This window comes from Mytilus galloprovincialis, chromosome 3, assembly GCF_965363235.1.
Source record: "Mytilus galloprovincialis chromosome 3, xbMytGall1.hap1.1, whole genome shotgun sequence".
Lineage (NCBI taxonomy): Eukaryota > Metazoa > Mollusca > Bivalvia > Mytilida > Mytilidae > Mytilus > Mytilus galloprovincialis.
The window spans coordinates 35,737,146-35,751,248 of record NC_134840.1 but is presented as its reverse complement, the minus strand read 5'-3'; the positions used below and the strand labels follow the sequence as shown (position 1 = coordinate 35,751,248).

The following is a 14,103-nucleotide window of genomic DNA, read 5'->3' as shown; positions in this document are numbered from 1 at the left end:
TGCAAATGTTGGATTGGTGTGATAAATGTAACAATGTGATTTATAAAAATGCTAACATGATTTAATTTCAGAGGGGGTAATAACTTCTTAATTAATAGATGGTAAGAAGATATGTATTGAAATCGTCACCTTTGAAGATCTGCGTCACTGCATTCCGCAAATTGTCTTATTACTAATACCTACTTACATTATAAATACATATATACCATCCCATGCATGCATATTCAGAGAAAGTCTTATAAAAACGTAAAATTACTTATTTTAAAATTCATGTTCTTCTTCTTGAAATTCTTTTAATATCATATAATATTTTGTTTTCTCTAACTATTATTAAAACAACTGTGAAAGTATTCCATAACACTTTTGTTATTGCCAATGACACAAATAACAAAAAGACATCTAGAGGTCACTTACATTCTTCAACAATAGACCTGTAGATGTTGATACAAAATACATTTTATATGTTTGATGGTTGAACAGCTAGACAATTACATTTTCTTATTGTCTATGGTTAAAAAAAAAACATTAATCTGGTCACAAGCTTTAATGATGTAGGTAGAAACAGAGAGACAATTTTATTTAACAGTTTTTAATGTGATATAAAAAAAAATGCTGTAGTATAGTATGGTGTAACTTTGAAATACATACTGGTAAAAAAACACTCAAAACTAACAATACTTGTATGAAAAAATAATAATTCTTGAAATTAAATAAGACTATTCTTAAAAAGGCCTCAGGTCTGTAAAACAATCTATACATGTGTTTAGATATGTTGCATTTTTTTTATATTTTAGACCTAAAATTCCAATGCAAAAAATAAAAGCTAGAAGTACCAAATTATCTCCCTTTTTAGATAAAAGATATATAGAAACCTTATATTTTTGGAATCAGTGTAAAGTTAGCTATCATTTAATTAAACTAGAAGATTATCTCCCATATTTCAAATAAATTCAATAACAAAAACATGTTTGTTTCATAAGCTTATCTTTCTTTTAATGACTACAGTGAGTTTTCAACCTTTGTTCACAATTTTATAGAAAAAAATGTAACTTTATTCACATTATTTCACATTATATGATCAATAAGTGTGAGTTTGTCAGTGGAAAGACCTTCAATTGTTCTCTGAATGATTGTTTTTTTAATTTTATGAACAATGCTTTAAAACCCAGTATGTTTGCTTTTATGGAAAACTGTATTGTAATACCTTGCTTTAATGCTTTATGTTCATGTATTAGGGAAGAATTAAATTTGTTCCTACTTTTATATTTTTTAATGGTGATCAAGTGAAAAACCTTGGCATATCTTACAGTTTTGTGCAGAATTTTCCATTTTCCATGAATAGAAAAAGGTGCTATGCAAAAAAAACAAAAAAAACAACAGCAATGGCAACTTAAATACATGGTAGCAATCCCGTTTTTTCTCATAATTAGTAAAAAAAATTGTGACTAGGTAAAGATTTGGGATTAACATTTTGACTTTTAATTTGATTAACCTTATTGCCCATTGTTGATTTATACTGTAATGTTTAAAACTGTAGCAAATTTATTGTCTATTAAGTTTATATTGATACCTATTTTTATGTTTTAGGATGAATTCATTTACTTATAGAGAAAAGGATGACTCGTCTGATGGTATGTTAAACATTGGATTTATTACAAGTTGATTTTAGAATTAAAGTACAGTGGAGTCATTAATTTTCATGGGTGCTTTTCAGTAATACTGCATAAAACCATGCAGAAAATTTGTATATTGTTGAACACTTAAATTGATGTAATCTTCATGGAAAGTAATGAAATGTTAATGCTTTATGAATAATAATTAATCCACAGTATTTTAATGATTTATATATATATATATATTTTTTCTTTGCAGTATTTAATATGCATGATTATATTAATCCTGCTTCTGTTGTGAGGGAAAAGTTTCAAATTGCTGTTTACCCCACACTTCAATTAAGGGTCCTCTATAGGCCCTCTTTTAAGACATGTCATTTTCATTCAAAAACAATTTTTATGGTGGGAAGTAAAAAGCATATATTCTTGAATGTTGAGTTTGAAGATAAAAACAATAAAGGTACACTATAGGATAATGTAAAAAAGATTTGAAATCTCACTGATCCTCCCATTTCTTCTTGTTTCTAAAGTTCACAGAAATAAATTTTATGTTTTCCTACAATGTGCAAATATTGTATATGATATAATACATTAGTTTCTGTTGTCTGACTATAATTTGACCTTTCCGTGTATCATTCACTGATGATGCAGAAAGTGATGTGATCATTTTCACGATTTGTATTATTTGACCAAGAAACACACAGAAAGGTTTTTTCCAGATGAACAATTGTTTGTTCATTGAATGCATGCATGTGTAAAGTCTGATCACCTTTTGATTGGAAGAGTTATTACAAGAAAGATTCAGAGTTTTTTTTATTTCTATGCTTATAGTGACCTCTAGTCGAGAGCCCTCTATTATAAGTACAGAAATATCAGGCAAGTACGCTTGGCTTGTGTATATGTAGTGCTTACCCAGATTTATAGATGTGATACAGTTTGTACTCCAGAAATTAACCAAAATCATTACTGATAGTTTTAGATATATTTAAATCATATATGATTATTTCATTGTATTTAGGATAGAATTATTAACTTTTTATTGCTCTCAGTGACATAAAATATACAGTATCTCACCATTGTATAAGTACAACAATTATTAGTAGATAAATATATGGTCCAAGGACACAGTTATCGTCCTTTGGTTTTCATTGTCTACGAATATAGTCCCTAGTGTAAACAGTGTATAACTTGCATGTTTTATTTCTTGATATTAAATGCAGGAAATATTAAGTAAGGGGATGTATTTACATGTTAAAAAAATTTGGGTGCTGAATCTTTATGTTAAGTAGTGATTTGGTCCGTTCAAAAAGGTCAAATTTTATCACGTCTGAAGCTGTCAAACTGAATTTTACATCCCCTTAACACAGAATTGTCAATATTTTGAGTTAGAGATTGTAGAAGTATCTATAATTTTGATATTATTTGTCAAAATGCACTATGAAATAACTGTGTTCTCGGGCCATATATCAATACTCAGTGTCTGTCGGCTGATTGTACAGTCACTTTATATTGACTTTAATATGCAGACACTTTTTGTACCAGAGATTAATTATAGATTTCTGTAAAAACTTATCTATGTATGTAAAGAGACTGTTTCTTAAAATTCTTATAATGTCCAATCTATGTCCAACATATGAAATATCAGCTAAAATATATTCTTCTAAATATTGGTAAGTATTACAGTATATAAAAAAAGATGGAGATTCCAAAGGGATATTCACACTCATAAGTAAATGACAAATTGACAATACCATGGCAAAAACATAAAGTGACAATAGGACCAACAACAGTATGCAAAACACAGTATACTCAACAAACATAAAGTGACAATAGGACCAACAACAGTGTGCAAAACACAGTATACTCAACAAACATAAAGTGACAATAGGACCAACAACAGTATGCAAAACACAGTATACTCAACAAACATAGTGACAATAGGACCAACAACAGTGTGCAAAACACAGTATACTCAACAAACATAAAGTGACAATAGGACCAACAACAGTATGCAAAACACAGTATACTCAACAAACATAAAGTGACAATAGGACCAACAACAGTATGCAAAACACAGTATACTCAACAAACATAAAGTGACAATAGGACCAACAACAGTGTGCAAAACACAGTATACTCAACAAACATAAAGTGACAATAGGACCAACAACAGTATGCAAAACACAGTATACTTAACAAACATAAAGTGACAATAGGACCAACAACAGTATGCAAAACACAGTATACTTAACAAACATAAAGTGACAATAGGACCAACAACAGTATGCAAAACACAGTATACTTAACAAACATAAAGTGACAATAGGACCAACAACAGTATGCAAAACACAGTATACTCAACAAACATAAAGTGACAATAGGACCAACAACAGTGTGCAAAACACAGTATACTCAACAAACATAAAGTCACAAAAGGACCAACAACAGTATGCAAAACACAGTATACTCAACAAACATAAAGTGACAATAGGACCAACAACAGTATGCAAAACACAGTATACTTAACAAACATAAAGTCACAAAAGGACCAACAACAGTATGCAAAACACAGTATACTCAACAAACATAAAGTGACAATAGGACCAACAACAGTATGCAAAACACAGTATACTCAACAATCATAAAGTCACAAAAGGACCAACAACAGTGTATAAAACACAGTATACTCAACAAACATCAAACATACACCAAAAACAGGGTGATCTCAGGTTATCTCAATATGGAGCAGATCTTGCTCCACATGCTGCACCCATTGAGTTGCTCATGTAATTACAAATGTTTTAGTGATGTCACATTGAAGGAAAAGAGAATGAGATTATGGTAACAACAATTGGAACCTATCCTTATACAAACAAAATAACATTCCAAGCAAAGTTTGAATATTTTAACATTTAGTGTATAATTAATAATAAATACAAGAGACTGTGGATTCATTTATTTTCGTGGGTACAAATTTTCGTGGATAAAGGAAAACTTATATAATATATTTAATATTTAATTTCTTGTTTTGTTGAGGTCTGCATACAAGCCCATAGAAAATTTGTCATTTGTTGAACATTTAATTTCTTGGTTAACCTGTACCAATGAAATCCGCGTAACAATGAATAATAATGAATGCACAGTATTTGTACCAATATTATAAGTACAATTAAGATGAACTAGTCATATCAGGCACCCATAATGTGTCTGTCTTTGTATCAGTTCAAATGACCAATTCTACCTTGATTCAAGGTAGAATTGACCTTGATGTTTTAGCTTGCTCTGCTGTTAGGTGGCTACCCATGTCTGAATGAAATGGTGACAGTACTAATCTGTCTATAATGATTAATTTTGCTTAAAAGGTTCAATTAGGAAGGTTAAATTCAGAGCTTTACATTATAAGAAATTGAATGATGAATCAGAACATGAGGGTAACTATAGTGTCTTGTTAGTAGTTGCATGTGACTCTAGCCAGCACTGCTTGTCTACACTGCAAATAGGGTAACTGACAGCTTTCAAAGTACACACAGTTTACACAAAACACCCCAAAGAGAGTTTTTTTGTTGGTAATTTGAAAATATATATTATTTGTCTCTGAAAAAAGCAGTGAGAAAAATGCACAAACGATATTGACCATGTTTTTAAAATGAACCATAGTACACAGTTTACTTACTATTTCACACATGTTTAAGGTTTAGGACCCCTTCTGTAGCCATTTTTGTACGAATTTTTCAAACTTCAATTGTATCAAATGATAAATAGAGATAGACCATTTTGTACATATACCAAGGGGAAACTTGATGCAAAGCATTAATATTTACTGTTTCATTGCATTTAATAGAAAAAGAGTACTTTGTGGCAAATAAACCAAGATTTTTATAGAAAATCCTAAGCCTTCAATACAGAATTTTTTGTTATAAAATTTGAAACATAGATTACTCACTTGCTTTTCTATGATGTGTTTATTTTTTACAAAAAGTTCTAACCAACCTGTAAATTCTAAAATACCTCGTGGTGAGTCACTAAAGTCGAGCTCACCCTAAAAGGTGTACTTGATTTGGTCCATATTTTTATTTGTTTTAACCAATAACTACATTAATAAACTTGTTTTAAGGAAATTAATACTAGCACTGCATGCAATACTGTTATATCTATCAGATATCTAATTGCCAAGTATGAGAGTACAAGGATAAAGGCTGTGGATTTTCTATAAAATTTCCATATGTTTAGCATTGAATCAACACAAGGGTACATAAACCTTAACTTTGAATGAATGAGGCCAGTTTTTAAAGAAATGAAAATTCTTGTTACTTAATTAAGAATTTTTATACAAAACAAATTAAGATAAAAGTAGATTCTACACCTTCATTTCAAGACAGTTACCTTTTTTAATTGAATTGTAGAGAGTATAAAAGTATTATTTAGCTTTATGACTAGTGGTAGAATCTGTTTCTATAATGAGTTTAAGACAAATGTGTATACATATATATGCAAATTGTATCTGTATTTTCTTTATATGGTGTAACTGGCATGGCCTAACGTTTTTATGATATCACAAAAGCACAGTTAGAGAAAGACCAACTGTTATCAATCAAACCACACATTGATCATAAAAAAATATCAACAATACATGGAAAGTATAAATATATAAAAAAAATAAAAATAAATTATACATTTGAAAAATTGCTGTCAATAAATTTGAAAAAAATTTGGCATATACACAACAATATTTAGTTTTGATTATAACTTGCTTTTTACTTCAGAGAGTAGTAGTCTTGTAGACCATGATAAAATGTACAGTATTAGTGGTAAAGTTCTGGAAGTCAGAGGTCTACCCAAATCTGTTAGTAATTTCTACTGTAAAGTTCGACTTCAAAAGTAAGTATTATAAGTACAAAACCATATTTTACCAGTATCTTGGTCTGTATAGATTACTTTTGTTTTGTCAAGTTGTCTATAGCATGGGTTGACAGTAGAAAATTGATTTCTTGTTTTACCACATCAGAAACCTCTGTTGTGCAGAAGAAAAGTACAGAAATTTATTGATCCAGAAATAGATAATGTGAAATACAGTTTTACTTCCTTGACCAAAGTCAACAGGAATAAATGATATGTTTATTAAAAAAAGAAAATACATGCTGTTTTATTATTACCTTGCAGCCCACATACAAAGTTTAGATTTGGTTCTAACAGTAGAGTGATAGGAAAATCAAATTTAGTCAAAGCTGACAATCCTGAAATTAATGCTATATTTGAGGTAAGATATAAAACAATTTAAATCCTAAATAATTTGTTAAATAAATGTAACCATTGTTAGTTTGCTATTTTCTGTCTCCCTAATGAAAGATTTAAGTGAAAAGAGTTTATTATTATAAGAAAAAGTTGATGTAAGACTGTAATAACTGTTAGAGGTCCAAAAAGTCAGGTACATTATTCATTCTTCTTAGTACCATATACAATTTTTAAATTCCTCACAAAGTTAAATAGTCAGATATTGTTCTGTTTGAATAAACATTTCTAAATAGTGAATGATGAAATGTAGACACAAGATATTTGTATTGTTTGATTTTTATTTACAGGTTGATAGAGGAGCTGGAACCAGTGTGGATGCTTTAGTTATATTTGATATAAAAGATGGCAAGAAGCAGCATGTGTCACAACATTCCTTTACGATTGGTCTGCTGTTTATGGGTAGGTAAGAATATACAGAGTTCAAACTAGAACTTGATAAAAAAAAAAACCTATTCGTTGTCACAGTCTTTTGACTTTGAAGCTTAAATGGGACTCCTAATCTAAAGTCAATGATATAAGTTATGCATCTGTTTTACCACTTGCTTAAAAGACATTGCCATGAAGGTTATTTTTCCCTCTGTCACTTCAGTTTTGGTCAATTGACCTTGATTGTTTTGCAATGTTTACATGTCAGAAAAATGACTATTTTAATATTCAACATTAACATTTCACTATCAAAATTACATACATTCTAGACATATCTCTGTGTCTTCAATTTAGTTTATTTGGCTTTAAAACAGGTAAAAAGCAAGACACATTAAATGTTTCTCTTTTGATCCTTATATAATGATTTTTTCTAGAATAATTCCTTGACTATGCCATACTGTGGTGTGTGAGAAGTTTGCAGTTTCTTTCTATACACCTTAAAAAATGTCCTACTTATTTATAAGCTGTTTGTCACATTTAGTCAATAGACCACTTTTGAGTTTGTCCGTCATCGGAAAAAACTCGTCAATTACCGAATATTGCGTGCCTTTATGACATCATTTACCAGATAGAGGGGATTGCCTGTATCCTTGCACTATTAACCTTCATCAAGCGTCGTAGTGATTGTAGTTGTACTGATAAACTAGAAATATTGTGTTTTCTGTAGTTACTTAATCACAATTCCCTAATGACAGCAGTGCTGATTGTCAATTATGGGAATTCATTTGCAATATTAGTCTTGCAATATAGCGTCATAGTTTTCCAACCACTCGCTCAACATTGGAGAAGAAGTGACAATGCCCCATAATGCACGAATAATGTTCACTAAAACCATTGTTTTAGACAGAAATGCATCAAACTCTAAAGTTGACTTTTTAATGTTGCTAGTGTGTGAGACAATTAACAGGTACATTTTTGTATCAAAAGTGTTTTCTTTTTCTAATCAAAAAAAATCCAAATATAAAACTTTTTGTGAAGTAAGCTTAATTTTCATTTACATGGTTTACTGTTTTATTTCATATTTTTAAATACTATTCTGTAAAATAGATTACCAGGAAGGAGGGATTACCAAATGGTTAGCATTGGGTCGTACAGGTGTAGAGGTATTGGTGAACTTAAAGAAGGGAAATCCAAACCCCAGGTTGATGAGAAAACATAATAGGCATAGTATGAGGATGCCAGGAGAGAGAAAATATCAGCAAAATGAAGATGATTACAGACAGCAATACCTTTGAGCTACTGAGACATTGTTTATAAGGAGAATTAGATTCTGTCTATCTGTTAATTTATTGTTAGATAATACACTTGTTTGCATATTGAAAACTTATTTACCAACATGTTTGATACAGTAGGATTTAGTTTGGAATGAGGTAGATGTATAACAGTGAAATTGTAATGAAAAATAGAAGTTTTTGTTGACATAAATGGGAGACAACTGTGCATGTTTATTTCCATGGTTATGATTAACATTACTTTATGTATACTATCTTTTCATCCATAGAGGGGGAATCAAAAGACCACAAACAATTAAGGATAAAAAGCTTATCAATTTAAGCATCTGGCAGGCCCAGGGCTCAAAAGTAGAAAAGTTGGGAGTGGTACCAGTAAAAAGTCTAGATAAACCATAAATATAGCTCTATTATTTATAATAAAAAGATTTAACGTTAATTGACCAAAGAAAACAAATCATTTGTTTAGGGTAAAAATAGTTGACCAATTTGTTGTAGACCAAGTTTTTAGAAGTTTTTGCCTCAAGCTATGGCCCTTTTGGTTATATTACATATTTACCCATTATTGCTTGTATCAGCTTATGTTTTGGGCATTTCTAAAGGATTTAAATCCTTCATCCTTTGTTCTGGGCATTTTGAATAAATATTTATTTGCACTACAGTACTTTGCATTTTAAATTGGTATGAATCCTTAGCTTTGAGCTTTTCTGATTTAGTTAAATCTTGAAGTACTCCAGGAACGTGTCCAAAACAGTGTGTTTTTACTTTGAAATTATTACTGCCAAAAAAAACAAATGTTTTCTAAACAGAACAATCTTGTTACATATTCTTTAATGTTTACTTACCAGTTACTATCTATAGGTTAATATCATCAATACGAAAACAGAACCAAAGAATGATATTTTTTTTTTAAATTAAACTTAAGTTGTATGGAGTTTTGTATTCATTTCTAGAACAGATATTTATCAGGTAACAATGTGCAATATTGCTATTTTGTCACATATAGCTATATAATACTTACTCGGGGCATTTAAAAAAAAGTTACAGAATACTGTAAGTAAAGAAATAAGAAAATTTTTCAAAAGAAAAATGACCACAAGATTGTGAAATGTCCATATGTTAATATTGTAAAATAGGATAATGAAGACAAATTGTAGTTACTTTTGTACAAGAATCTACGCTGTTAATTATTGATGAAATTATATTATATGTATATGTTAAATTGTTAAAAGATATTTATGAAAAAATATTTTTACTTGTATGTGATATTTTTTGTGCTCAATTGTTTTATAGTGGATCTGCTGAGAATAAGTTGAAGATGATTTGAAATTTAGGACAGGGGCATGCTGCATTGTCGGTTTGATTAAAAGAAATGCAAATTACCATGTGAGTTCAAAAATTTAGTTTGAGTTTGTAAGATGTATAGAAGACTTTGAATAATGAAAACATGATATTAATCAATAAGACCTGTCATTAAAGATGCTGATGCCCAGTGATAACATACCATCCACCTGTTTATTTTTATATATATATATATGTGTCATATAAACTTGTTTCAAATTGTTGTAGTCTAATCTGTTAAAAAGTTTCAGAAAGTGAGTCTTGTGAATTACTGTTACTAGAATTCACAGTGGTAATTGCACAACTACATTATGTATAGATTATAACATGTCCTTTTCCATATTGGCCCTGGTATCATCCCGAGACTCCCATATCGGCCTCGAGGCTTTAGCCGAGGGCCGATATGGGTCGAGGGATGATACCAGGGCCAATGTGGAAAAGACATGTTATAATCTTTTTATCACATATTTAATTTCTGCAGAAAAGAGAAAAAAAGGTCAATTATAACAATTTAATGAAAGATAAAAGGTAAAATCTTAAACATTTTATCACAAACGTGTCGTTAAGGACGCAGTGACGTCACGTCATTTAGAATGAGGGCACAATATCAATATGCTCTTTTTTGCCCCGGGCAATTTTGAGGTTATTGCATATGCAAAACCAGACGTATTCGTAACAAATATGTGATAAATACTTTTATATTGTATCCAATCTTTCATTAACGTTAACCATATTTGAACGAAGGTGGATTGTGTTGATATTGGTATCTAAGCCAATTATCATCATCTGACCTCATTTACATGCCTCAGAAGTCTTGTTAAGTTTCGTTATAGCTTTTGGAATGAGGTTTGTTCCTCAGTACAGTAACACCTTGTACATGGTTAACAGGATTTGGTATGAGGATTGGTTGTAAGAAGTATATGGGGCCTTTTTGTCATGATTTTACACTCCTCTTGTTAGGTTTAAGTGTTCAAATAAGGCTTTTGTCAGAATTTATCATGATAAGTTAGCAATGCTTTGTTTGTGAATTCGTTTTAAGAAGCATATGTGTAACTGAGTACTTCAGTTCTAATTATTTTTGCTGAAAGAAAAATTAGATGTTAACCAATGAGGATTTATAAGAATGGCTATTTTTTTCTGAAAGCAGATAAAACCATCAGTTTTATTATCAATTTGGATAAAGAAATGAATGGCACATTTCTGAAGTAAACAAAAAATTCTACAGACTTTACATTATAGAACAAAATTATGTGTAGATATCAACAATACAAGTGCAGTGTGCTTCTTTTGAGCATGCTCATATGCCAGTTTATCTATCACATTTAAGATTGCATTACAAAAGTGTTGCATAATTGATCGAAAATACTGGTATATTAGAATGCTCTCTATATTTTGTTCTTTAAATGATAGGCAGCAATTACAGATATGCTTGACAATAGTTAGTGAAACTTGTTCTAGAAAAAATCTATTTAAATAAAGCCTTATTAAAAAATGAATATATATCTCCCTCATATAAGATAGCTAATAAGTAGTTTAATACATTATATGTTAATTTAATTTAATTATGTAGTAAAAATTTAGCTTGGATGTAGAAATGGTTCTAGAATGAATTTATAAATATGTTTTTGTATCTTTTTATTTATGAAATGTTAAGTTTATTTTGCTATTTATTTTGTTTTATACAATATTTAGCCTCATATTTGCTTTGTTCTGTTTATAAAGGCTACTATAAGTGGTGAATAGAATGATCGTAAGGTATGCACATCTGTTTGGCAGATTGACCTCATTTTCATGGTTCATTACACAATGTTAAGTTTTCATAGTTTTGCCTGTTTTTCAGATACTATTACCCAATAGGTCAACTATATTTGGTGTATGAACAATGCATGGTGTTCATGTTATCTGGTTATCTGTCATCTGGCCACAACCTCATGTTTATGGTTCCTAGGTCAATGTTCATAGTTAGGTCTGTTCTCGGATACTACAAGCAATTAGCTAACTATTATATATTTGGTGAATGTTATGAAATTCAATCATGATAAGTTAATGCAAGTACTCTTCAGTGTGGCCTCTCTAGTTTTTAAAGCAACACAAAAATGTCTTTAAAATATTGAAAGAAATGGAGATAAAATTGATAGTTAATTGTTAAAATTAAGATGAAGTAAATATGTAGTAGTTAGTAGTTTTGCTTTTCACTAAAATTGGTACAATATGTTTATGTCCTCCTTTTTTATAAATGATTTTCCTGCTTTTTTATTTTTTTTTGTGCCATAAGAAAACAATGTCTCACATATTATTTTTATTTATATAGTATTACAATGTAACCTTTGCATGAATATATTATGTTATAGATCATTTTTGTAAATTTGCTTACAGTCATTCATATTCCCAGCATTAATGAAACTAATTTAACTTATACTGTATGAACCATCAAATGAGACCTTTACACATGTCCTTTTTACTGAAACAAGTTCAATTTATAGGATTCTTACATTTTACCTCAATAGATCTGTAAAGAGAGAAAGAGTGAGGTTTTTGTACCAAAGCAGGGGACAATATTTATAAGTGTCTATTTCCGAAATTTCCTATATGATACACATTATTATTTTAAGAGGTGTGCATGATAATTCACTTTAATGTAATTTGCTCCCAAATCCCATCTTTGACACAAATGTTTTGTACATTTATTTATGTTTGTCCTGCCTGTGATGAATGATTCAGATTTGTAAGACATTGTTATTCTAATTCAGCTTTAATTTACTGTATAAAACATAATATTTCAGAAGGTTGAAACGGTATACAGGCTATGAATGTCTTATGGTCTGAAGTTTCTGATCTACATGTGACAGTTAACCTTGACCTTATTTTTATGATTCAATGCTTGCTTAAAAATTGTTACAGTTTCTTAGGCTATTTTCTATTTGAGTGATAGATTAAACTATTAATGGTCAAGTCAAAATTTTGTAAAGTGCACATGTCTGTCTGCATCAGTCACTCTGACATTGACCTCATTTCATGTTTCTGTTATCAAAATAAAGTGTGTTTTACTTTTGAGTTATAGGTCAACTTAATTTTGTGAAATGGTATAAGATGTATATGTCCATCTGACAGAAGACCTCTTTTCCCTGGTCAGTAATCAATATGTAGTTTGCTAAGCTTTGATGAAATTTTAGTTACTATGAAAGATAAGTCTACATTTGATCAATATATATTGATATCTCATTAAGGCTTAAACTTATTTATATTGCTCCATGACCAATGCTTTTTCCAGCTTCAGTAGGTATGATTCTTAGTTATTATGATTATTATGAGTTGTCTTCATTGTAAAGTGTTCGTGTCCATCTAACAGACATCATTAGACCGTGATCAATGATAATGTAAGTGTTTGTCCTTTGCATATTTTCTCTATAATATGTATTTGACTATTTTGTGCATTTTTTCTTTGATCTTTTTTCATATCATGCTACTCCTTGAGATGGAAAATTATCGCTAAAAACTAATAAGACATGTGGCGTTGCTAATAAAATTGAATGTTGTTGTGGACCGTGAAAATGGAGTAAAAACTCTAATTTGGTATTAAAATTAGAAAGATTACATCATAGGGGACATGTGTACTAAGTTTCAAGTTGATTGGACTTCAACTTCATCAAAAACTACCTCGACCAAAAACTTTAACCTGAATGGGACAGACAGATGAACGGACGGAAGGATGGATGGACAAACGGACGCAGTGACCAGAAAACATAATGCCCATAAATGGGGTATAAAAAGTGATTTTTGGAAATTGCAGGCGAGACATTTGTTTACTTTTAAAAAATCAAAGCTGTGATTAAATACATATTTGAAATAAATCATGTCTATAACCTATTTGAAATAATACACATATACAGTTGCAAACTTTCCAGAGTTGCTATCCAGCTCTTTGATTTTTTAAAGTTTTTAGTTAAAAGGTGGAAGTCATATAAATTCCTAGGATTTTTTCATGGTATTGTAAAGAAATATACAAGCGAAGATTGTCTTTACAGACAACTGATTTCTAAAGCAATATTTGTACATTTACAAAAATTTTTTTTTCTATATTGTTACTTTTCTATATTTACATTGTGATATTGTTTTAACCTTTCCATTTTGTGGTTGTGCCTTTTCATACATAAATTTATATAAAAGTGATACCCATTTCATATTAAAATTATACATATTTA

At 29.9% G+C, this 14,103-nt stretch overlaps 1 protein-coding gene across 7 annotated transcripts in view; it reads left to right on the top strand.

Annotated features, from left to right (window-relative positions):
* The window catches only part of LOC143067809 (uncharacterized), a 46,673-nt gene extending 32,570 nt beyond the window's left edge, over positions 1 to 14,103 (top strand). For 4 of the 7 annotated variants that reach the window (XM_076241369.1, XM_076241367.1, XM_076241366.1 and 1 more), the window contains 7 exons: positions 72 to 101; positions 1,588 to 1,631; positions 2,445 to 2,489; positions 6,377 to 6,491; positions 6,774 to 6,870; positions 7,193 to 7,304; positions 8,379 to 14,103. In XM_076241369.1, the coding sequence (XP_076097484.1) occupies positions 72 to 101; positions 1,588 to 1,631; positions 2,445 to 2,489; positions 6,377 to 6,491; positions 6,774 to 6,870; positions 7,193 to 7,304; positions 8,379 to 8,566 (631 nt within the window). In that variant the 3' untranslated portion in view covers positions 8,567 to 14,103. The remainder of the gene's footprint in view (positions 1 to 71; positions 102 to 1,587; positions 1,632 to 2,444; positions 2,490 to 6,376; positions 6,492 to 6,773; positions 6,871 to 7,192; positions 7,305 to 8,378) is intronic. The other 3 variants (XM_076241363.1, XM_076241368.1, XM_076241370.1) reach the window with 3 other exon arrangements.